The 26,449-nt window shown below is 43.2% G+C and overlaps 2 protein-coding genes across 2 annotated transcripts in view; one reads left to right on the forward strand and one right to left on the reverse strand.

Annotated features, from left to right (window-relative positions):
- Window positions 1-10,335: 10,335 nt before the first annotated feature.
- Window positions 10,336-18,590, reverse strand: PEX13 (peroxisomal biogenesis factor 13). Its single transcript, XM_034764277.1, has 4 exons — window positions 18,425-18,590; window positions 17,161-17,858; window positions 16,329-16,454; window positions 10,336-12,186 (listed from the first exon to the last, which is right to left on the reverse strand). The coding sequence occupies exons 1-4, from the start codon at window positions 18,496-18,498 to the stop codon at window positions 11,888-11,890; spliced, it is 1,197 nt and encodes a 398-aa protein (XP_034620168.1). The 5' UTR covers window positions 18,499-18,590; the 3' UTR covers window positions 10,336-11,887.
- Window positions 18,591-18,673: 83 nt separating this feature from the next.
- Window positions 18,674-26,449, forward strand: part of PUS10 (pseudouridine synthase 10) — a 73,706-nt gene continuing 65,930 nt past the window's right edge. The window contains exons 1-2 of the mRNA XM_034764276.1: window positions 18,674-18,824; window positions 22,530-22,666. Coding sequence (XP_034620167.1) covers window positions 22,541-22,666 — 126 coding nt within the window. The 5' untranslated portion in view covers window positions 18,674-18,824; window positions 22,530-22,540. The remainder of the gene's footprint in view (window positions 18,825-22,529; window positions 22,667-26,449) is intronic.

Genomic DNA, 26,449 nt, shown 5'->3' on the forward strand with positions numbered 1-26,449 from the left:
TGCTCTGTGCTCACAACCTCTTTGGAGGAAAGAAAGGAAGCCAGTGGGAACTGTGGCTCCTGAGCAGATCATGGTACTAGGGAAGGATGGAGGCAGAAGCCACTACAGCAGGGGTTCTCACAACACATTTTGGGTGGCATCAGAATGCAACCACCAACTCTTGCTGGTGTCCACTCTGAGACAATTTTTCCTAAAATACTTAATTAACTTTAGGAAAAACAAATAAATACGCACATATACATGTCCTAATCACTGTAATTTATTTATGTAGGGATTTTTTTTTTTTTTGCATACTCAATAATTAAAATAATGTAAAGTTGTCTCTATTCTTTACTGGACCTAAAAAGAACAGAAACACAAATAAGGTGCTTTGCATGTTATCTTTATTGTTGTTATTCCTTTTGCTTTTTGGGTGCTATTTTTTAGACTTGCTAGCTAGTAAGTCTGCTGCTGTGAAAAGAGATACTTGTATGTTTAATGAAGAACAGGAGTACTTGTGGCACCTTAGAGACTAACAAATTTATTAGAGCATAAGCTTTCGTGGACTACAGCCCACTTCTTCGGATGCATATAGCATTTGTTATATATAATTTGTTAGTCTCTAAGGTGCCACAAGTACTCCTGTTCTTCTTTTTGCGGATACAGACTAACACGGCTGCTACTCTGAAACCTGTATGTTTAATATCACTTTTCAGGGCCTCCCAGCTAGATACTAAGTCTGCTGTGAAAAGTGGCATTAACAAACACACAAATATCACTTTTCACAGCAGACTTAGTCCCAGAAAGCCCAGGGACAAATTAAGCCCTGGATGAGGAGATGGGTGGGGAGGCAGCAGGGGGCAGGGACAATTATGGGGGTACGCCTGGGGCCCAAGCCTGCTGCCAAAGCTCAGGGCCTGAGAAGGCAGCAGGGGCCTGGGGGAGCATCCGGAGCCCCACGGCAGGAGCCTGCCGCCTGCCATCCCAGGGCTGAAGCCTGACCCCATGGCCCCCAGGAAGATGGGGAACTCAGTGACTGCCTGCTCCTCCAGCGTTTGTGTTTCCAGAGGGGGGCAAGGCCCAACACCTGCTGGTGGCCCCAGGGGAGAGGCCACTGCTTTGCCCTCCCCGCCTCATCGCCCAGGAGGTTGTGGCTGCAAGAAAAGCCTGTGGTGACCACATTTAAGGTGGATAGAAAGCTATAAGGTGGATAGAGAGCTGGCTAGATTGTCGGGCTCAACAGGTAGTGATCAATGGCTCCATGTCTAGTTGGCAGCTGGTATCAAGCGGAGTGCCTTAACGGTCAGTCCTGGGGCCAGTTTTGTTCAATATCTTCATTAATGATCTGGAGGATGGTGTGGATTGCACCCTCAGCAAATTTGCAGAGGACACTAAACTGGGAGGAGAGGTAGATACGCTGGAGGGTAGGGATAGGATACAGAGGGACCTAGACAAATTAGAGGATTGGGCTAAAAGAAATCTGATGCGGTTCAACAAGGACAAGTACAGAGTCCTGCACTTAAGATGGAAGAATCCCATGCACTGCTACAGACTGGGGACTGAATGGCTAGGCAGCAGTTCTGCAGAAAAGGACCTAGGGGTTACAGTGGACAAGAAGCTGGATATGAGTCAACAGTGCGCCCTTGTTACCAAGAAGGCTAACAGCATTTTGGGCTGTATAAGTAGGGGCATTGCCAGCAGATCAAGGGACGTGAGAATTCCCCTCTATTTGGCATTGGTGAGGCCTCATCTGGAGTACTGTGTCCAGTTTTGGGCCCCACACTACAAGAAGGATGTGGAAAAATTGGAAAGAGTCCAGCAGAGGGCAACTAAAATGATCAGGGGTCTGGAGCACATGACTTATGAGGAGAGGCTGAGGGAACTGGGATTTTTAGTCTGCAGAAGAGAAGAAAGAGGAGGGATTTGATCGCTGCTTTCAACTACCTGAAAGGGGGTTCCAAAGAGGATGGATCTAGACTGTTCTCAGTGGTACCAGATGACAGAACAAGGAGTAATGGTCTCAAGTTGCAGTGGGGGAGGTTTAGGTTGGATATTAGGAAAAACTTTTTCACTAGGAGGGTGGTGAAGAACTGGAATGGGTTACCTAGGGAGGTGGTGGAATCTCCTTCCTTAGAGGTTTTTAAGGTCAGGCTTGACAAAGCCCTGGCTGGGATGATTTAGTTGGGGATTGGTCCTGCTTTGAGCAGGGGATTGGACTAGATGATCTCCTGAGGTCTCTTCCAACCCTGATATTCTATGATTTGAGAAATGTGGTTGGAACAGGAGCTTCTTTTCCTTGCATGTCCCCAGAAATTCCATGGTTTTGAAGACATGCCATCTGCCTCCTCTGAGCACCAATATATCCCTCCCTCTCAAGGTTAAGATGAATGGGGAATTCTGTGAGGTGAATTTCATGATGTTTCCTGGGTCCCTTCTCCCTTCACCACAGGAATATGATCCAATGATTTGCAGTCTTTGAGAGATTAAATAAATGGGATTTTTTCCTGCCTAAATACTCCATAACCTCATCATTAATTTTCAAATGATTCCCAACTTGTTAACATTACCCCCTTGAGATTTTTCCTCTGAAAATTCCAGATGTTTGTGTGTGTGCAAATTGTTGAGTATGGCACATCCACTGAACTAGAAAAAAAACAATTACGAAGTGACACATAGACTATTAGAGGATGGGAAGGATTCTTTCCCTGCATGTGCAACATCAATGTTATTTACTAAGCTCAAATCATTTATACACGTGCAAACTTACTGATCAAGGTTACATAGTTGACATTGAAGACCTAATTTAGCCTGCAGAACTTTTAAAAATATTTATTTATTATTGATGTGTGAGGAAAAATGAGACAGATTCCAGGCTGAATTTGCTGAGCTGTTAATTAGGAAAAAAACACCACCACATTTTAAGTTATAACGTGAGTACGTTTGATCCTGTATTACTGACAGGCAAATTCTGGTTGAGCTGTACACAAATCCCCTCTCTGCCCCCCGCCCCCCCCCCCCCCCCCCCCCCCCCAAACCCCCCCACACCCAAAATTATCCGAAGTCNCACCACCACATTTTAAGTTATAACGTGAGTACGTTTGATCCTGTATTACTGACAGGCAAATTCTGGTTGAGCTGTACACAAATCCCCTCTCTGCCCCCCCCAAAAAAAAATTAGTGTTTTTCTCTCAAAGTATTTTGTCATTTTTACAGAGTCATGTTTTAGAGTAGAATTTTTTGAGTATTTTAGTTCTGTTCATCACTTTTTCTTTGGAAAGAGATTGGTTACATTTTATAGGCTCTTGGAAGACGGACTATCTCATTCAATATTTTTACAACATTCAGCATAAGACTCTTGATTCTGTTTTGGACCTTTAGGCTACCAGTATACTACTAGGGATTCTTATGGGACTGTTCAGTAGTTAATTTTGAAGCAGGACTTTAGGAGTAGGAAAATTTTTCAAACTTTATTTTATTTATTTATTTAACCTTACATAAAATACTTTAAAAAATGCCTCTCATATGCTCTATGCACCTTTTTATGAAAAATGCTTCCAAAAAACCCCCAAAGGAGGTATTTACTTTACTTTTTGAATATTTTCTGTAAGAGATTCTAATTTCGCACAAGCATATTGAGAAGTCTACATATTTAAGGTGCAGCTGGAGTAATGAATGTTTTAGAACTGCAGTGATGCACAACACACATTTGAAATTACAATCTGTCCCTAAGGGTAGCTGACTATTTTATTTTTTCCTTTCTTGCAGAGAACATCAGCAGCAAGTGGATGAACTAAGAAATGAGTTAAGGCGAATGTCAGAGAAGGCATGCATTCTTAAAATAAAATTAGAAAAAGAAAAGGTTTCCAAACAGGTCAGAGCACTGACACTGCATGGATTCCTAGAAATAGGAAATCTATTAATTCATCTAATCTATTAGTCACTGCAGGTTTGTTCCCTGCGGTGCTTCTCTCTTTTCAATCAACTTTTAGCATGTCCAGATGAGGGTATCCCACCACTTCACTTGGGAGACTAGCCTACATTATTAAAAATCTGCCTGGATTTTTCTTTTCATTTACCTTATTTTCCTTTTCTTAATTTCATCCTACTGCTGTAAACCCATACATTATACTACATTCCTGTCCTTTTCTCACTCCCGTGATCATCATTGTCACCAACTTCGTTGAAGAAAAGCTGAGTGCTATATTAGGAGATACACTTTTCACAGCCTACACAAGCACACACAAAAACGGAATCAGCATATTAAGGGCTTGATCTTGCATCCTTTGAAGTCAGTGACAAAACTCCCTTTGATTTCTACGGACATAGAATCAAATACATAATGAGATAAATAGCATAATTCCCCATTTTCCTGACAGCAATTCCCAGATTCAATTAATGCTGACTTTGTACAGCAAAACGAGGAAAAGTTGATGGTTAATAGTCAGGAAGACTGTGGCTGAATGGTTCTGCTAAACCAATAGAGCTTGCTTCATGCATGGGGGGTGGTTTTGCGATACTGGTACAAAGGACAGCTTTGATAGTGTAGCTGTGTCCACACGAGGAACACTTCACTGATATAATATACTAGTATTCGCATACCGGTAAAGTGCTTCTAGTGAGGCCAAACATATTAAAATAATCTTGCTGGCTCAGAGGCTTTTTAGTTCCATAAGAAGAGTAATCTTTTGAGTCTATGCAAGGAAAATAGACTGATATTTTTCAATTTTTTATTTTATTCTTTATTCTGCTGGACAAAAAGTAATGTCTTTCAGTTTGCAATACCATTCAAAAACTCGAATGAGTCTTCTGAATTTGTATGTACTATTTAGTATTCTAGTAGCACCTTGAAACCATCAAGACTGGGATCTCATTGTGCTAGGTACTGTACAAATATATATATGAAGATACAGTTCATGTACTAAAGAGACTATTATTTTAAGATTAAAATTCAGAGGTAATCCAAGTACATACAACTAAATGTCCTAAGAGGGATTTCAAGTTCTGTTGCTTAGGTGTACTGCATAAATCAAGCAGTCCTCACCTATATCTTTTTTCTCACCTCCTACACCTTCTTCCATACACTGAATCCATGACTACTCCCTTAAATCATTACTTCTTTCTACTACCATTTAAGCCTTGAACAGCCTCCTAGTCAATGCTGGCAAAGCACTCTTCCTTCAAAAACCTAAAAATCCACACACACAATATTTGTGAAGCTTTCTAGTTATTGAGACCACATCCCACCTTCTTGTTACACAGACTTTAGCCACTGTACAGTGCTAAATACATCTGTACTTATCAGTCCCGACAAAATATTTAATCCTTATGCAAACTTCATAAAACCATAATCACAGAGTTATGGAAAGGATCAGTTAAAGTAATTTAAGTATTCCAGTACCCTGACAGTTTGTACACGCAGTTACACACTATTGTCATTTAAAAATGTACTGTATGCATTTCACAAGCCACCTTGTCTGACAAACAGTAGGTACAAATTCAGCATATCCATCACTATTCATGTAGTAAAATTATATATATATTGATAATGGATATGCTGAAAGATCCTAAGCAAGTTTTGTATATCAGAGTCAAAGATGTTTGTAAAATGTGGAAGGTGAATTTTTACATGTCACTTTTACAGTTTTAACTAATTGCTCGTTGTTTGAGAGTAATTTTAACTGTTTTCCCCTACACTTTCACAACACTGAAAGTCAGTAAGACTTAGGCTCCTTTGTGTCTGTGTCACTTTTGAAAATGGGACTTAGGCACTGTTGAGAATTTTACCCTGGCTCTTATTAAAGACTAAAATATTAATATTCTTTCCCAAGGAAACCTCAAATCTCTAATGCAGTTTTAAAAATATATTTAACATTTTCTGTTCTTACGTAATTTGCACAATTAGTTAACAATTAAATTGTTTTCATTCAGAACTAAAGCATACAAACTGTTTTTGCAAGAACCTGACATATGCACAGAGGTATGGGAAATAATTAACTCACAAAATTCCATTTTAAACTCATTCTTGGTCTGATGTTAATTTATATCCAACAAAGCCAAAATCTCAATTTTAATACATTTATATAGTCAATACAATTTCAGAATTTTTAAAATAAAATACAACTTACTACACCGTTTTCTCAGCCCTCTTTTTCCATTAAAGTGAGTAAACATGATTGAAAGGGTCAGAATTCTATGCATAGTTATAACATTTACAGTGATTTGATAGACTAAGTCAAGCTACTACACAGTAAGACAGGTTAGTCAATTTCCAATTATTTTATAAGCTACCCCTTTTCTACCAAGAGAATACTTTTAAAGAACATGATCAGAAAAACTCAGGTGTGAAATTTAACTACATCTTTATTAAGAATTAATGAGATTTAAAGATTCTAATTAACATTCAGTTGAAAGTGTTTTCCAATCTAGTCTTGATTAGGAAAGTAGAAGCCTGATTTAACGGGCATTTTAAAAAAAAGCTTTATTCTTTTAAAAGACTACTGCTCCAGTTAAAATTCTTTATTGATACAAGAAAGATTGATGCTCCAATAGTAAAATTATTAAACCCATCAGGAACAAAGAATGTGGGCAGAAACTGAATATTTGATGTAGTTTTCTAACAATCTTAATGTACATTCTAGTCCTCAGTTTTCATTCTGTTTCTGCAGCAGAGGGAGTCCCATCCAAATTTTAGTTAATCCCTCATCTGCTGCATTGGCATGTTGAGAAAAGTTTCTCAGAAACAACAAGGAGTCTGGTGGCACCTTAAAGACTAACAGATTTATTTAGGCATAAGCTTTCGTGGGTAAAAACCTCACTTCTTTGGATGCATAGAGTGAAAGTTACAGATACAGGCATTATATACTGACACATGGAGAGCAGGGAGTTACTTTGCAAGTGGAGAACCAGTGTTGACAAGGCCAATTCAATCAGGGTGGATGTAGTCCACTCCCAACAATAGATGAGGAGGTGTCAATTCCAGGAGAGGAAAAGCTGCTTCTGTAATGAGCCAGCCACTCCCAGTCCCTTTTCAAGCCCAGATTAATGGTGTTAAATTTGCAAATGAATTTTAGTTCTGCTGTTTCTTTTTAAAGTCTGTTTCTGAAGTTTTTTTGTTCAATGATAGTGACTTTTAAATCTGTAATAGAATGACCAGGGAGATTGAAGTGTTCACTTACTGGCTTATGTATGTTACCATTCCTAATGTCCGATTTGTGTCCATTTATTCTTTTGCGGAGGGACTGTCCAGTTTGGCCAATGTACATGGCAGAGGGGCATTGCTGGCACATATAACATTAGTGGATGTGCAGGTGAATGAGCCCTTGATGGTGTGGCTGATGTGGTTGGGTCCTCTGATGGTGTCGCCAAAGTAGATATGGGGACAGAGTAAGCAACAAGGTTTGCTACAGGGATTGGTTCCTGAGTTGGTGTTTCTGTGGTGTGGTGTGTAGTTGCTGGTGAGTATTTGCTTCAGGTTGGGGGGTTGTCTGTAAGCGAGGACTGGCCTGCCTCCCAAGGTCTGTGAGAGTGAGGGATCATTTTCCAGGATAGGTTGTAGATCGTGGATAATGCACTGGAGAGGTTTTAGCTGGGAGCTGTATGTGATGGCCAGTGGTGTTGTTATTGTCCTTGTTGGGCCTGTCCTGTAGTAGGTCATTTCTGGGTACCCGTCTTGCTCTGTCAATCTGTTTCCTCACTTCCCCAGGTGGGTATTGTAGTTTTACAAATGCTTGATAAAGATCTTGTAGGTGTTTGTCTCTGTCTGAGGGGTTGGAGCAAATTTGGTTGTATTTTAGGGCTTGGCTGTAGACAATGGATCGTGTGATGTGTCTTGGATGGAAGCTGGAGGGATGTAGGTACATATAGCGGTCAGTAGGTTTCCGGTATAGGGTGGTGTTTATGTGACCATCACTTATTTGCACTGTAGTGTCCAGGAAGTGGATCTCTTGTGTGGACTGGTCCAGGCTGAGGTTGATGGTGGGGTGGAAATTGTTGAAGTCCAGGTGGAATTCTTCAAGGTACCCGCATGGCCCCACAGTATGCCAACATTTTTATGGCTGACTTAGAACAACGCTTCCTCAGCTCTCGTCCCCTAGTGCCCCTTCTCTACTTGCGCTACATTGATGACATCTTCATCATATGGACCCACGGAAAGGAGGCCATCATGTGCCAGCAATGCCCCTCTGCCATGTACATTGGCCAAACCGGACAGTCCCTCCGCAAAAGAATAAATGGACACAAATCGGAAATCAGGAATGGTAACATACATAAGCCAGTAAGTGAACACTTCAATCTCCCTGGTCATTCTATTACAGATTTAAAAGTCACTATCATTGAACAAAAAAACTTCAGAAACAGACTTTAAAGAGAAACAGCAGAACTAAAATTCATTTGCAAATTTAACACCATTAATCTGGGCTTGAATAGGGACGGGGAGTGGATGGCTCATTACAGAAGCAGCTTTTCCTTTCCTGGAATTGACACCTCCTCATCTATTGTTGGGAGTGGACTACATCCACCCTGATTTTGAATTGGCCCTGTCAACACTGGTTCTCCACTTGCGAAGTAACTCCCCGCTCTCCATGTGTCAGTATATAATGCCTGTATCTGTAACTTTCACTCTATGCATCCGAAGAAGTGAGGTTTTTATCCACGAAAGCTTATGCCCAAATAAATCTGTTAGTCTTTAAGATGCCACCAGACTCCTTGTTATTTTTGTAGATACAGACTAACACGGCTACCCCCTGATACTTTCTCAGAAATGTGTACTGGCTCAGAATTTTTCATTCACCCCTTCAATGTGGGCTGTTTTTTCCTTTCCCTCTCCCATAGCAGCTACATATAATCTTACTGAGCAAGCAGTAGCAAAAATGCTTCACTACACTGTCCCCCAGGAGCCAGGGCCCTATCTCCTATGCTCCTAACCATTATACACAGCAAGAGTCCAGAGGTTATTCTAAAATCCAGGGCTCCAGCATACCAGCCACTTAGACCTGGTCTACACTGGTGTGTATGTGTGTGTGTGGAATCGATCTAAGCTACACAACTTCAGCTACGAAGTCAATTTACTTAGATCTACTTACCACGGTGTCTTCACTATGGTGAGCCGATTGCTGCCGCTCCCCCGTCGACTCTGCCTGTGCCTCTCGCCGAAGTACAGGAGTCGACGGGAGAGAGCTTGGGGATCGATTTATCACATCTAGACTAGACGCAATAAATCAATCCTCGCAGGATCGATCGCTGCCCGCCGATCTGACTGGTAGTGAAGACATACCCTTAGACTACTACCCAACCTGAGGTTAGCAATAGCTTGTTGTAACTGTTTTGTCTAGATCTTAGCAATTCTGTTCACCACAAGTTGCCTAAGTACTAACAGCTAGCAAGTGCACTTAAAATGTAAACATATTAATGAAGCTTGCAATGGAAATTGATGTTGAAGATCTCTATAGAAATGTGAAAATCCATTATGCTACTTATTCCTACACACAGAGAATTCATGTGCCATGCAGATTTTTTTTTCCCTCAGCTGAAAATACATTCTGCTGAAAAGTCCTGTAGTTACACCTTTCGCCTACCTGGAGTCACTGTGCGCTAGGACAGAGAGCATCTGCTCCTGGAGCGAGCAGCCCCAGCTGCAGATAGGGAAAAGAAGCTGCATTCCTCACAGTGCCCTCTCTGTGGGACCAGCTCAGGAGGCACAGGATACGAGAGCCAGACAGCGTGGGGCATATGGGGCTGTTGTGGGAGTCACAGACTGGGGCAGGAACTGAATGGGAGTGGGGGTGCAGGGACACATGGGGACTGGGACAGATGGGCATGACTGAATGAGTGAAGCTAGGGGTTAGCCAGCATCTGCATGGGGGAGGCTCCCTAACAATCCCTCCCTGACCAGAAAACCCCCATTCCATACTTTTCCCACCCACACCCAACAACCCTCCAAGTTCACATCCAGGCTCCTTCCCAGCAGTTACTTTTCCCTCCCTCAGCTCCTCCATTATCCCTGACTCCTCCCAAACCTTTGCACTGCTTGTGGGAGGAGGGGGGGAAATAACTTTCAGTAATAATTTAACCTAGAGAAATGTATGTATTAATATGCCTAGTAAGGAATCTATTTGTCAAAAAAATATTTCCTGAATCTTTTCAGTTGTCTGCATTGTTACAAACATACCTGCTGAGAGGTCTTTTGAAATAAATTACCAAAATAATTGAAACCGGCATGATTATATTGGGCTATTGCAATATTGTGACAGAATTTTTAATTTTTTGGCACAGAATTCCCCCAGGAACAGCTAGTATAAGTATGCGAATTTAACTAGCTTGGGTGCTGCTGTGGGTTTTTGTTTTTAAGAAACAGGCTACTTAATTGAAATGATTTATTAATACACGGCCATCAGTATTTTTCCTTTGCTGTAGTACATTAGAACTGTATGATCTGTTCTAACATTGAAGGGTTCAACACAGTATATAAGAACATTCCATAAGAACTACAGCCTGAACTGAAAATGATTCTGTGTTAATCAAATCTAATATTAATGTGAGTGAGTCCCGATAGAGGAATCTTTACTTAAATTTGCTTCCCAGAAAAGTGTGACTTCAGTACAGAGCTCACAAAAGTAAATAGATTTGAAGGCAAAATGTATATTGTTAATATACATTTATAATATAATATAGTCTTTATGCAATTATGGTTCTCAATGTACCTCAGATTTTATGGGGAAATACCAGATTTAACACCTGAAGTGCATTAGGAATAATAAAGTTAGCAGTTAACTCATCCATCTCCATGATGAGACAATGAAATGGGCAGCTTTTTTTCTTGTTTCCTATTTTGTGGGATTATCAATAGAAAACCGCATCTAATTAATGGCAACACAGATGTTTCCTATCCACTCTGTGATGCATTCCTGCTGTGTTAAAATCAGGCTGAATTTTCTCACAAAAGTTCAAAAAGAAATTGCACTGAAACAAGGGAAGTTTGGATGTAGCTGTTAAAATACATAATTACTAGAAATTGATAAGCTATTATATACCTGGCTGGAAGTGTGGCTGTGCTAACTTAGCTCACTAGGCCCTAGAGAGATGTTGATAAAAAATGAGCATCCTTAACATTGCTTGGCTGGAAGATACGTAGGGCCTAAAGCATGTGCATAATAAACCAGAACAAAACATGTGGTCCTCAGGACTCTGATGAGGAAAAGCTCCCAGAATGGTGGGGGGGAAAAAAAACCCGCTTATACGTTCTTGAAAACAATATTAGAATAAAAGACAAATAAACACCGGTAATAGCATTTATCTGCTTACAATTCCAGTTGAATGTACCTTCCTTCACAGTGCTAATCTTGTTTCTTAAGAGAATCACCTTTTTATAACAAAGGACTGAAGTCTTTAATTTTTCTTTGTGGTAGTGGAAGCACTAATTTTACCAAAAAGCAGCCAAAAAAATAAAGTATTTTAAGGGCTCTTCAATATACAATTTTTGGAGGCCTCTGCTAGAAATGGTTGTTTTCCTTCTCAACACCCCGTCTCAAAAGCCTCATATCAAGCCAATTCTTTCTCCAATAAGGAGGACTGGACACTGCTACCTCTAGAATTCATCAGCACTATTCCTTCAGATGACCAAAATGTGCAGCTAGAGATGCAACACACTGGCTTACCGAGTTGCTTCTACAGAACTCCCTCCAGCCTGAGATCTCACAATTGCCAATAGTTTGCTGGGCAGGGCCACAAATGTACAACTTTAAGTGACCCAAGCATGCCATTAAAGTTTGGGTAAATTATTTCGTTATCTGTTCACCCATCACCCAGCAGCGAGATACTTGATACAGTCCTAACAGTGTACTTCTACAATTTTAAGAATATCAAAAGGATTATTGATAAGTATAGTTCAATCACTAAATTTTATCCAGGTGCATCAGAGATCCTGTTTATCTCCACCTATCACAGTGGAGTCAGAGGTAACGGGAACCTTATTCATTTCAACAAAAACAGACTCAAATGCATCTTCTTGCTCCTCTAAAGTATCCGCATCAGTGGCTCCTCTAACAGGTGTTGTGTTGGTAAAAGCCGGCTGCTGCTCTGTAATAATTTCCAGCTCCACTGTTTTCCGACCTCTTCGTTTACCCAATATTTTGATGTAATTAGCTGGCACAAGTCCTGTTGTTTGACCATCACGACTAGCCAAAAGCCAGCCACGTACTTTGGGTTGTTGTTCTGATAAGAAAACTAAGCTATAGTTACAAAGCAATGCAAAATGCATAACAGTTATACCTTAAAACACTTTCATAGAGTTTGAGATCTCACCAGACATTATACAGCAATCTAATTCAAAGCTCAGCAGAAGCATGGGAGAATACTTGCTATTAAGTCAACAACTAGTCAGTCACATGACAAGCCAGATAACTGTTCATGTGGTGTTTATAGTGCTAATATTTATAGAAAATCAAATATAGACGTTTATATATTAAAATTAGGGCCCTACCAAATTCACAGTCCATTTTGGTCAATTTCACGGTCATATGATTTTAAAAATTGTAAATTTCATGATTTCAGCTATTTGAATCTGAAATTTCAGTGTTATAATTGTAGGGGTCCTGACCCAAAAAGAAGTTGCGGTGTGTGTGTGTGTGTGTGTGTGTGGGGGGGGGGTCGCAAGGTTATTGGAGGCGGGGGTTGCGATTCTGCTACCCTTACTTCTGCAATGCTGCTGGAGGGGTGCTGCCTTCAGAACTGGGCGCCCAGCCAACAGCCACTTCTCTCTGGCTGCCCAGCTCTGAAGGCAGCACAGAAGTAAGGGTGGAAATACTGCAACCGCCCCTAAAATAACCTTGCAGCAACACCCTGCAACTCCCTTTTGGGTCAGGACCCTCAATTTGACAAACACTGATCTCCCGCATGAAATCTGTATAGTATAGGGTAAAAGTACACAAAAGACCTGATTTCACGGTCCATGATGCATTTTTTGTGGCCGTGAATTTGGTAGGGCCCTAATTAAAATATATTAAAAAAAAAAGTAGGGCTGTCAATCGCAGATAACTCAAGCAATTAACTAAAAGCAAATTAACTTGATTAAAAAATAAATCATGATTAACTGCAGTTTTAATTGCACTGTTAAACAATAATAGAATGCCAATTGAAAATTTATCAAATATTTTTGGATGTTTTTCTACATTTTCAAATATATTGATTTCAATTACAACAGAATACAAATTGCATTAGTTAGTGCTCACTTTATATTATTTTTTATTACAAATATTTGCACTGTAAAAAAGAAAAAAAATAGTACTTTTCAATTCACCTCATACAAGTACTGTAGTGCACTCTCTTTATTATGAAAGTGCAATTTACAAATGTAGTTTTTTGTTGTTGCTACTTAACTGCACTCAAAAACAAAATGTAAAACTTTAGAGCCTACAAGTCCACTCAGTCCTACTTCTTGTTTAGTCAATTGCTAAGACAAATAAGATTGTTTACATTTATGGGAGATAATGTTGCCTGCTTATTTACAATGTCACCTTAAAATGAGAACAGGCATTCGCATGGCACTATAATAGCTGGCATTGCAAGGTATTTATGTGCCAGATATGCCCCTTCGTACTTCGGCCACCATTCCAGAGGACTCGCTTCCATGCTGACAATGCTTGTTAAAATAATAATGCGTTAATTAAAGTTATGTCTGAACTCCTTGGGGGAGAATTGTATGTCTCCTGCTCTGTGGTTTTATCTGCATTCTGCCATATATTTAATGCGATAGCAGTCTTGGATGATGACCCAGCACATTTTGTTCGATTTAAGAACACTTTCACTGCAGGTTTCACAAAACGCAAAGAAGATACCAATGTGAGATTTCTAAAGGTAGCTACAGCACACGAACCAAGGTTTAAGAACCTGAAGTGCCTTCCAAAATCCGAGAGGGAGGTGGTGTGTAACATGCTGTCAAAAGTCTTAAAATGAGCAAAACTCCAATGCAGAAACTACAGAACCTGAACCACCAAAAAAGAAAATGAACCTTCTGTTGGTGGTATCTGACTCAGATGATGAAAATGAATGTCTGTCAGTCCGCACTGCTTTGGATCATTATCGAGCAAAACCAGTCATCAGCATGGAAGCATGTCCTCTGGAATGGTAGTCGAAGCATGAAGGCACATACAAATGTTTAGCTTATCTGGCACATAAATACCTTGCAACGCTGGCTACCAATACTGCCATGCAAACGCCTGTTCCCACTTTCAGGTGACCCTGTAAATAAGAAGCTGGCAGCATTATCTCCTGTAAATGTAAATAAATTTGTTTGTCTTAGTGACTGGCTGTATAAGGAGGACTGAGTGGACTTGTAGGTGCTAAAGTTTTATATTGTTTTATTTTTGAGTGGAGTTATGTAAAAAAATTTGTAGATTTGTAAGTTGCACTTTTGCAATGAAGAGATTGCATTACAGTTCTTATATGAGGTGACCTGAAAAATACTATTTCTTATATTTATCTTTTTTCAGTGCAAATATTTATGATAAAAAATACCGTATAAACTCGATCACAAGCCCGTTTGTTTATAAGCCAACCCCCCCCCAAGATGGATAAGTAAAAATGGAAATTTTTTATGACCCATTCAGAAGCTGACCCTATAATTCAGGGGTCAGCAAAATTTGGCTCCCGGGCCATCAGGATAAGCTGCTGGCGGGCCGAGATGGTTTGTTTACCTCGAGAGTCTGCAGGCACGGAGGTAAACCTAAGTAAACAAAGTGTCTCAGGCCATCAGCGGCTTACCCTGATGGGCTGGGGGACAGCAACTTTTTCTGGGGGGCGAGGGGGAGAAGCTGGGGTTCAGGGGAGTAATGCCTGTGACCACCCCCCACATGACCCCACCCCTAGCCTGGAGCCCCACACTCTTTCCATCCCATCGCTTCCCATCTTAGCTGGGGTGGGCCAGGTGAGGATATCTCTGGCCTGGCAGGAGCTGCTTCGGCAGGTTGGGCGGTGCGGCCGCAGCCTGCCAGCCCTGGATCTGCAGCTGCTTCGGAGGCTGAGGAGAGAGCAGCGTGGTCAGAAGCGAAGAGACTCTGGCCCCGCCTCTTCCCTTCTGGCTCTGCTGGCTGTGCTGCCTCTCCTTGCCCCCCTTTGTGGGGGGGGGGGGGGGAGGAGAGGGGCTGTGTCCCACCTCTCCCTCTCTATACCCGCTCATAAGCTGACCTCCTTCTCTGGTGCTTCCCTTTTTTACTAAAAAAAATGCGGCTTATGAACAAAGAAAATACGGTAATATTAAGTGAGCACTGTTCATTTGGATTCTGTTGTAACTGAAATCTATATATTTGAAAATGTAGAAAACATTCAAAAATATTTTAATAAATGGCATTCTATTATTAACAGTGCAATTAAATCTCGTGATTAATCATGATTAATTTTTAAAATGGCATGATTAATCGCAATTAAAAAAATCACGCGATTAATCACAATTTTAAAAAATCATTTGACAGCCATTAAATAAAAAAGATACAACAGGATTTGTCAATTCCTGTTATAGCAGTCCAGTTAGAGGCTAAGAAAGGTACACCCCTTTTCCAAAGGATACAAGATATTTTCTGCAGAGGAAAAAGGACTTCAAAAGTCTTTTTGAAGATCAAACACTTCACTGTAATTAACTACATGCAATTGATTACACAAAGAATAAATACAAAATGTTCTAAGAAATTACTGTTAGTATATTTCCAGGTATATCTTTTTTTGGCCTACACATACTCAAAAGATTGGAATATTTGCATTTATCTACAGGATTCAGTGTGCTGTATGTATGTGACAACTATCCTCTTCTGAAAAGCACAGTTTCCTCAGCGATTATTACAATGTCCACATTCTGCCCTCAGATGCACATGTGTAGATTTCACTGAAGTCTGGTGGGAGTCGGGTAGAATGCATACCAGCTCAGAGAAACTGACTTTGTAATAAGACAGAAATGCAAACAATTTACCTGTCTCCAAAGGATGCCATGAGGATTAATGTTTGAAGTGTTCTGAAAATGAAAGTGCTGCACAGATCTAACTTTTGTTACAGCACTGTTGCATGGCCCATAAGGAAATATGAGGAGTACAGTGGTTGGTGACGATGCACTGTGTTAGTGATCTTTGGGCATGTCTCAAAATGGGTTACTGTACTGACCAACATTTTAGGGAAATTAAGGAAAACCCACTCAAAAAGATTGGACATGTTGCTTCTCTAGAGCGTCCACACAATCACTGGCCTGTTGAGTTGGGCCAACTAAAATACATCTCTTTTGATCTCTAAGGGCTGTCAATATGACTCCATTCACAAGCATTAAAAAGTCATTGGAATTTAGAAAATAAATCCACAATAAATCATAATCTTACCTTTGGGTGCTAATTTTAGCATGTCACCAGCACGAAAAGAAATTTCTTCTTCTGAAACAGCAGTGAAGTCATATTCTGCTCTTCCAATTACGTGATCATCATCTCCGTTTGCCCAGTTACTAGACACTATTTCACAGAAGAGTTAAAAAGCAGCATAATCATCTGGAACTTTAAAGTACTTTATAACATAAACTGAATTTTTCCACAAGTATGCATATATTAAATATAATGGGTCACATAAATATTTATGTAACACTTTAAATCTTAAAAGCATTATACAAACATTTATTACAGGGCCATACCCACATATGGCACTATACAATTACCAACATTTTCAGGTGCTTCAAGTTAGGCTCCTGAATCCACATTTAGGCCTCTGCATATAAGTGTCCTGGTTTGCAGAATTTTCTATTCCAAGTCATCAGATTGATGGATTGACTGAATAAAGCAAGCAAGTGCCCAAGTTTTTCCCCCAAGTTCAGTAAAGAACATGTTATTAGTAAAGTGCTATATTGTAATACCTAGTTGAATCTTGCTGCCAAAGAAGAGTTTCTTTCACATAAGAAATCTGATTCTGCAGTTGTATACCTATGAAGCATCTGCAGAACTCAGCCCTAAAGTTTTACCTTCCCTAGAAGTAGAACCTCTTTGATAGAGAACTGAATGGATCAATTAACATGGCATCAAAGAATAGGCTATTCTAATACCTTAATCTCCAACTCCCTGTCAAATTCAGCATTTTTAGGGTATGATTTACTAATTTCTTTGTGGCAAGAACATGAATAGTTTATTTTTTAACCTACAATCGCCTCAATTTGCTGATTTCCTTTACCTGTTTCTTCATCACTGTATGTGGAGAGCAGCTTCCAGATGAGGTAGGGACCCCCAAGAATAACAGCAAAGAACAAGAAAATCGGCCAGGATTTTGCTGAGTTAGCTGCCCGGTCCTCTGGGCCAATGCGAGCCACAGTTCCTTCACTTTCAGCCCACAAATCCTCATTCTCAGAGCTCTTCCGCAGACCCAGCAGTCGCTGCATCCGTTTGTAGAAGTATTTGATAGTTCTGACTAATGCAAAAGCTGAAAACACCTTTGTGAAGTGTATTTTGAGTCGGGAGAAGTGATTGGCTACATCCAATACAGCCCTGAAACTGTTATAAACAGCTGAAAAGGTAGCATCCATCATCATACTGACTGAGGCAAATGCATGCACAATACTTTCAATGGACTGAAATGCACCTCTGCTGCTCTCTTCAGCCTGCTGAACAAATCTGCTGGGAGGTAGATCGTCTGTACGAAACCGGTTATAGCCCATACCACCATATCCATAACTGTAAGGGCTGTAGTTTCCATAAAAGGAGTTTCCATATGTGCCATAGCCTGGAGAAAAGGAACTGCTGTATGCAGGTCTGAAATTGCTCAGGCTACTGTTCCCTGCCTGCTGTGATGGTCGTGGCAAAATAGGCGGAGGTACTCGTGTGAGTGTGGGTTGTCCAGGCCTGGTCAGCAGGCTGGCACCCAAATCAGCAGACCTAAATAAATTCAGAGGTTCAAAATCAGTACCCATAATCATTTTATATTAACATTATCCCAAAAACTTCACAAACTGGGGAGGGGGGGCAGGCAGGGAAGCAAAGTCCATGTTGCTCTCTTCCCACGGGTGGGGGAAGGGGCCTGTGGCAGGAAGTCTCATAACCCCCCGTGGAAGGAGGGCGGGGCAGGGTCCCTGGGGTGGGGTGGAGAGGTCTGCCCCCCCCCCCCCCCGGGGGGGGAGGGGCGGGGCGGGGTCCCTGGGGTGGAGTGGGGAGGTCTGTCTCCCCCCCGTGGAAGGAGGAACGGGGCAGGGTCCCCGGGGTGGGGAGGTCTGTCTCCCCCCCGTGGAAGGAGGAACGGGGCAGGGTCCCCGGGGTGGGGAGGTCTGTCTCCCCCCCGTGGAAGGAGGAACGGGGCAGGGTCCCCGGGGTGGGGAGGTCTGTCTCCCCCCCGTGGAAGGAGGAACGGGGCAGGGTCCCCGGGAGGGAGCCTCTCTCCCCCTGCATAGGGAGCGGGGCAGGGAGGTTTTGAGGCTGTATCCCGGGAAAGGAGCCTGTGCACTCACTGGAAGGCCGGGGCCGCGGTTCCCGCGAGGCGCCGGGTCTCCCAGGGCTTGGGAGGTGGCGGCTGAGACGCCATCTCCTCCGTTCCGTCTCCGCTGCGCCCTCCCGGCCGAGCCGCCCCAGCCCAGCCTCCGCACCTGATCGCAGCCTTGCCAGACCTGACAGGGGGAGCGCCGAGCCGTTCATCCGCGGGAGGGTGCGGCGACTCTGGGCCAGGCCGCGCTTGAGGATCGATGTCTCTGGCTGCCGCTGCTCAGGCCTTCCCCAGCTCGGCGGGTGTGCTGCCTCCGCGGGCCGGAGACCTTCCCTCCCCGGCCTAGGGCTGAGGGTCACCGGGAGCTGTTTGTGTGGTTACACCCCGGCCTCAAGAAAGGCTCCCGTTGCTTGCGCCGGGCGGAGGAGGTAGGAGGTGCTCCTGGGCCCGGCGTAGGGTCCCCCCGCCATGGGGAGAGGGAGGGTCTGCAGCTCCCTCAGCCCGTGGTAGAGGCTCCCCCGCATGCGTGGTGCTGAACGGGGACATGCGGAGCCCCGGGGTGTGCTCCTACTAGCGGGGGCGCTGCGGGGTGCCTCTTGTGTGCCGCAAACAGCACTTCCGTGCGGGGATCTGCAGCCCTGCCCGTAGGCATGCCCTTCAGCGCCCCCGGGATGTGCACGCTTTCCACTGCCGTCTGGTTGTGCGTACTCGTCTTGTACAGGGCGCCGGGCGGGGTAGGGTCAGTTCCCTATAGATACACTTATACGTGTGTCCCCCCCCCTCCAATATACCTACATACACATTGAATGGTTAATTGTGTTAGGGTTTCCCTTTCATGTATGATCTTCGCATGAAAGAACTTATTTTCCTCAAATGCATTCAGACATGCATTCAGATGTCTCCATATGCAGTTGAATGGGGTGGATGCTGTCAGAAGGGATACTCCTGGGGGAATTCTGCACAGCTGTACATGTGCAGAATTCATGTCCCCTCTCCCTGCCCATACAGAATAATACTTTCTGGTAGGGGAGGAAAGGGAAGCCGCCAGAGGGCGCCACTCCCTGGCAGCAGACCTGAGCAGGCATGTTGGTTTGGCCAGGATCATCTATTGACCTCCTGCAAAAAGAAGAACAGGAGTACTTGTGGCACCTTAGAGACTAACAAATTTATTAGAGCATAAGCTTTCGTGGACTACAGCCCACTTCTTCGGATGCATATCTGACTACTGACTACTCCTGTTCTTCTTTTTGCGGATACAGACTAACACGGCTGTTACTCTGAAACCTGTCATTATTGACCTCCTGCACATTGTAGGCTACAGAACTTCACCAACCCACTCCTGTAATAGATCCTTAACCTCTGTCTGAGTTACTGATGTCCTCAAATCATGATTTAAAGACTTCAAGTTACAGACCATTTATTCTAGTTTAAATCTGTAAGTGACCCAGGCCCCATGCTGCAGAGAAAGGCGAACCTCCTCTCCTCCCCTCAGGGTCTCTGCTAGCCTGAGCTGAGGGAAAATTCCTTCCTGACTCTAAACATGGTGATTAGTTAGACCGGGGCGGGCAAACTTTTTGGCTTGAGGGTCACATCAGGTTTCTGAAATTGTATGGAGGGCCAGTTAGGGGAGGCTGTGCCTCCCCAAACAGCCAAGCATGGCGTGGCCCGGCCCTCGCCCCCTATCCGACCCCACCTGCTTCGTGCCCCTTGACCCCCCCCCCCGGACTCCTACCCCATCCAACCCCCCTGTTCCCTGTCCCCTGATGGCCCTCCCGAAACCCCCTGCCCCATCCACCCCTCCCTGACTACTCCCAGATGCCCCACCCCTGACTGCCCCCCGCCACCCCCATCCAACCCCTCCTTTCATTCCTGACTGCCTGCTGGGACCCCTGCCCCATCCAACCACCCCTTCTCCCTGACTGCCACTGGAACCCCTGCCCCTGACTGCCCCCCGCCGCCCCAGCCAACCCCGTCTCCTTCCTGACTTCTCCCCCGGGATCCTTGCCCCCATTCAACCTCCCTGTTCCCCACCCTCTGACTGCCCCGACCCCTATCCACACCCCTACCCCTGACCACCATCCCGAACTCCCCTACCCTCTATCCAACCCCCCCGCTCCCTGCCCCCTTACCACGCTGCCTGGAGCACCAGTGGCTGGCAGCGCTACGGCCACGCCACCCAGAGCACCAGGACAGGCAGCCGTGCTGCCCAGCTGGAGCCAACCATACCACTGTGCAGCACAGAGCACCGGGTCAGGCTGCAAGAGCTGCCTGGGCCAGGAGCTCAGGGGAGGGGCAGGAGGGTCCTGCGGGCCGCCATAGTTTGCCCACCTCTGAGTTAGACCCTGAGCATGTCAGCAAGACTTATCAGTCAGACACCTGGGAAAGAATTCTCTGTAGTAACTTAGGGCTTGTCTTCACTACTACACTAAATGGGTGTTGCTGCAGTGCATCTGGTGAAGACGCATTATGTCGATGGGAGAGCGCTCTTCCATCGACCTAATTACTCCACCTTAACAAGGGGTGGAAGCTGTGTTAGTGGGAGAGCGTTTCCTGCTGATATAGCATGGTGTAGACCAGTGCTAGGCAACCTATGGCATGCGTGCCGAAGGCGGCACGCGAACTGATTTCCAGTGGCACTCACGCTGCCCAGGTCCTGGCCACCAGTCCGGGGGGCTCTGCATTTTAGTTTAATTTTAAATGAAGCTTCTTAAACATTTAAAAAATCTTATTTACTTTACATACGACGATAGTTTAGTTATATATTATAGACTTATAGAAAGAGACCTTTTAAAAACGTTAAAATGTATTACTGGCACGCAGAACCTTAAATTAGAGTGAATAAATGAAGACTCGGCACACCACTGCTGAAAGGTTGCTGACACCTGGTGTAGACACTGCTTTAAGTCCATGTAAGTTATGTGGTTCAGGGTGTGGTTTTTTCACACCCCTTAGGGACATCGCTTACATCGACGTAAGCAGTAGTATAGACAAGCCCTTAGAGCCCTCTCTATCTAGTGTCCCATCTCTAGCCATTGGGGATATTTGCTAATAGCAGTCACAGATGGGCCAGCTGCCAGTCTAGGCAGTCTTATCACACCGTCCTCTCCATAAATTTACCAATCTCAGTCCCGATTTTTGGGTCTTTTTCTTATATAGGTTCCTATTGCCCCCCACCCGAGTCCCAATTTATCATACTTGCTGTCTGGTCACCCTAGGGCTCTGGGAGGGAGTTTGGGTGTAGGAGGGGGGGCAGCTCCTGAAAGCGACTGGCACATCTCTCTGGCAGTGGCTCCTAGGCAAGGGGCCAGGGGCTCTCCACGCACACTGCCCCTGCCCACAGGCACTGCCCCTGCAGCTCCCATTGGCTGCAGTTCCCAGCCAATGAGAGCTGCGGAGTCTGCACTAGGGGCGGGGGCAGAGCGCAGAGACCCTCTCCTGCAGGGGTTGCAGGGATGTGCTGGCAGCTTCCAGGAGCGGCGTGGAGTCAGGGCAGGCAGGGAGTTTGCCTTAGCCCCACTGCACCGCCAATTAAAATGTCCTGGTTTGGCTTCAGTACCCTCTGAAGGATAGAGGGAGGGAGAGGAGTTGGGGAAGGGAGGGAGAGGGAGGAGTTGATCAGCGGGGTCTGTAGACTCCCTGGAGTTCCCTTGGGGACCCCCAGGGATCCGCAGACCCCAGTTTGAAAAACGTTGAACTAGATGATCACGATGGACCCTTCTGCCCTTAGTGTCTATGAGTCTATGTATTTTCCCCCAAATAGCTATGACTACTGGCCTTCAGCAGCAGAGCTATTTTCTCTTGGGTCAATAATCCTGGGACTACAAATAATGAACAAGTGTAATGTGCAAAATGGTCACTAGGAATAGATTAACCTCACCAAACAAATGATGCTTCTGATGTAAGACAAAACTTCATTCAAGCCTTATGAGAATTATAAACTGGTGTAATGATCCCCAGTACTGTTCTGGTGTGTGAATCCTTGTACTGTTTGTACCAAATGATGTTTATTCTAGGGAGGGTTGTTTGGGTGATGATGCGGATACCTCTAACTTTGTTTTCTTCTATGCAGATTATGTTTAGAAGTGAAACATGAAAATCACTTACTAACCCTGTTTTATTTTATTTTTAATTAGGATTATCCAGAATGTTTGCATTGACAGAAAAGAACAGATCCGTTGCTCAGCTATTACTGAATACTGGCACTTGCCCGCGATGTGTTTTCAGATTCTGCTGTGTGGGGTTACAGGCATCTTACAGGCATCCATACAAGGTTTCCTGTTTTATTTTTAATTAAAACATATGAACATGAAGGTGTATTTAAAAAAAACAACAAAAAGTTTTCTTTGGGATAGTTCCGACTTATTGATTCAGTATGCAGATCCTTACACAAGATACATGCCTGTGAGGAAGAGGTTTGGTAGAATAAATTATGAAAAATTAATACTACTAATCTTCTGATACTATGTAGCTTTATTGATAGACTATTCATCAGAATACTGTTGATATATTGTATAGCCAATTGCTTGACCACACTTCGGTATGTTATGAAATATACACAAGAGACCAAATAACCAGTATGAGTCAAGTTTATTGCTAAAAGTGAATAATAGTATAGTACAGGAAAATAGGTTCAATACGATACCAGTTTCCAGGAAGTTATCTCATGCAGCCTTGTTAAATTCACCTTACATAAGTATTTCTCCATTACTAATCATGAAAAGCTATTAAATAGTATTTTCGTAATTTAAAGCGTTATTTTTTACATTTAAATTGGGTCCAAAACATTTAGTTGTAAATCATTCTCTCTATGCATATATTTAAATTCAAGCTTACTGTCAGTAGATGGAAAAATTCTTAAATGGAAATAGCCTTAATGATATAGTGGTGTCCCTCAGGGGTCTGTTCTGGACCAGTCCTATTCAACATATTCATAAATGATCTGGAAAAACGGGTAAACAGTGAGGTGGCAAAATTTGCAGATGATACAAAATTACTAAAGATAGTTAAGACCCAGACAGCCTGCAAAGAGCTACAAAAGGATCTCTCAAAACTGGGTTACTGGGCAACTAAATGGCAGATGAAATTTAATGTTGATAAATGCAAAGAATTGCACATTGGAAAGCATAATCCCAACTATACATATAAAATTATGGGGGTCTAAATTAGCTGTTACCACTCAAGAAAGAGATCTTGGAGTCATTGTGGATAGTTCTCTGAAAACATCCACTCAGTGTGCATGGCAGTCAAAAAAGTGAACAGAATGCTGGGAATAATTAAGAAGGGGATAGAAAATAGGACAGAAAATATCATGTTGCCTCTATATAAATCCCTGGTACGCCCACATCTTGAATACTGTGTGCAGATGTGGTCGCCCCATCTCAAAAAAGATGTATTGGAATTGGAAAAGGTTCAGAAAAGGGCAACAAAAATGATTAGGGGTATGGAATGGCTTCTGAATGATGAGCGATTAATAAGACTGGGACTTTTCAGCTTGAAAAAGAGACAGCTAAGGGGAGATCTGATTGAGGTCTATAAAATCATGACTGGTATAGAGAAAGTAGATAAGGAAGTGTTGTTTACTACTTCTCATAACGCAAGAACTAGGGGGTCACCAAATGAAATTAATAGGCAGCAGGTTTAAAACAAATAAAAGTAAGTATTTCTTCACACAACGCACAGTCAACCTGTGGAACTCCTTGACAGAGGATGTTATGAAGGCCAAGACCATAACAGGGTTCAAAAAAGAACTAAATAAATTCATGAAGGATAGGTTCATCAATGGCTATTAGCCAGGAATGGTGTCCCTAGCCTCTGTTTGCCAGAAGCTGGGAATGAGCAACAGGGGATGGATCACTTGATGATTACCTGTTCTGTTCATTCCCTCTGGGACACCTGGCACTGGCCATTGTCAGAAGACAGGATACTGGGCTAGATGGATCTTTGGTCTGACCCAGTAGGGCCATTCTTATGATATATTAAATAATACGGCTGTTCCCATACCCGCACCACTAAAATGCGGCCACCTCTTGAGTGTAAGGGGACCATTAACTGGCACACATCTCTTTTGTCCACACAGACTAGAGAGGATTTCTGGTTTTTAAATCTTACAAATGATCCCTTATATAATAACATGTATGGAACTCAGTTATCAAATTCAGAGGGATGATGGGCATAGCTGACATTAGAGGATTTGAACTTGTAGTCCATGGGATTATTGGGATTTCAGTATGACGCTTCAAACTTTAAACCAATGGTTTCCATCTTTTTAGCTTAAGGGCCAAATATTTTATTTCAAAAAGGTCGGTGGGCCATAATCAGTACTTTGGCACAAATAGAGTAGAACAGGCCAGAGGATCTGCCCCACTTAGGTAGCCCAGAAAGAGCTCAGGTCTCCTGATGAAGATGCCACTAAGTAATGCTCTAACTAGTGTAGGGGCAGAGAATCAAGGAGCTGTAACTAATTGTTAGTTCTCAGCTTCTCATTTCCATCCCCCTTGTGGGCTGCACTGGGTGGCTGCATGTGGGCAGGGTACTTACCCTTTGTGACACACTCTCCTAGGCTCATGCAGAACCAGTCAAACTCCTTATGTTGCTCTCGCTGGGGCTCCTGTAGGAAAGCAGGCAATGGAGTAGCTAGAAGTGCTCTCTCCTATTTTCCTGGCAATGCTGTAGGTGGCCAGTTTGGGTGCTGCTGAGTAGCTGCAGCAGGGAAGGGACAGCAATTCTCAGCGTACCAATGGCTCATATCAGAGCTGCTGCAGGGGAAGAAATAGGAGGCAGCACCCCTTACGCCCTCCTTGTAATGGTGGGGTTGATTGAGGAACTTTAGTTTAAATATCACAGGGCCTGGTTTGGGGACATACTTTCAGTTTGTCATCAAACACACATTCTTCGAACGTCTGCCTGCCAGGCCCACAATTTAGAGTCTCTGTGGCCACAAGCTGGACACCACTGCTCTAAACTACCCTCTTTGATAGGATCTGTTCTCTTCTGATTTTTCTCAGTTCTTACTGGCTATTCCATCAGCCTTTTCTCTTATGTCTCTTCATCCGCATCTCTGTTCCTGTTTGTTGGCATCCCTCTGGTTCTGTGTTTGGCCCTGTTCTCTTTTTCTCTATACGGTTTGTCTCAGAGAGGTCATCCCCTTCCCTGGTAGCTTCCATATGCGGGTGATTTCCAAATCTACCTCTCCACCCTCACACACTCCTCCTTTTCCCAGATTTCTCTGTTCCTCTAGGACAGTGGTTCTCAACCAGGTACATGTACCCCTGGGCATATGTAGAGGTCTTCCAGGGGGGTACATCAACTCATCTAAACATTTGCCTAGATTTGCAACAGGGTATGTAAAAAGCACTAGCGAAGTCAGTACAAACTAAAATTTCATACAGACTACATTGCTACAGTATACATTGCTCTATATACTATCTATACACTGAAATGTAAGTACAATATTTATTTTATAATTATATGGTAAAAATGAGAAAGTAAACAATTTTTCAGAAATAGTGTTCTGTAATACTTTTGTATTTTATGTCTCATTTTGTAAGCAAGTAGTTTTTAAGTGAGATGTAACTTGGGGGTACACAAGAAAAATCAGATTCCAGAAAAGGGGTACAGTAATCTGGAAAGGTTGAGGGCCACTGCTCTAGGATGTCTGACCACTCAGACTCTCCAAAATTGATCTTGCTTATCTTTACTTCAGCTCCAACTCCACCATCTTTTTTTTCTCCTGCTGATAATAGCCCATCTTAATTGATTACTCTCATTATAGTTAGTATGGCAACACCCATTTTTTCATGTCCTCTGTGTATATATATCTTCCTACTGTATTTTCCACTGCATGCATCCGATGAAGTGGGTTTTAGCCCACGAAAGCTTATGCTCAAATAAATTTGTTAGTCTCTAAGGTGCCACAAGTACTCCTCATTCTTTCTTCTCATCTCCCTTCTGTTTCCATTGACAACTCCAGGATCCTTTACTTCAGAAACTCACAATGTTGGTGTCATCTTTGAGTTTTCTCTCTCCTCTTCTCCCCATATCCAGTCTCTCACTG

Source organism: Trachemys scripta, chromosome 3 (assembly GCF_013100865.1).
Source record: "Trachemys scripta elegans isolate TJP31775 chromosome 3, CAS_Tse_1.0, whole genome shotgun sequence".
Classification (NCBI taxonomy): domain Eukaryota; kingdom Metazoa; phylum Chordata; order Testudines; family Emydidae; genus Trachemys; species Trachemys scripta.

Bases quoted from the DNA above. Each gene is read 5' to 3' on its own strand.
- PEX13 (XM_034764277.1), bottom strand. From the start codon at position 18,498: ATGGCGTCTCAGCCGCCACCTCCCAAGCCCTGGGAGACCCGGCGCCTC. The intron at 17,859-18,424 runs GTGAGTGCACAG...GAATTTATTTAG, and splicing joins ACCGCGGCCCCGGCCTTCCA to GTCTGCTGATTTGGGTGCCA. The intron at 12,187-16,328 runs GTAAGATTATGA...TTTTCTTATCAG, and splicing joins GCTAAAATTAGCACCCAAAG to AACAACAACCCAAAGTACGT.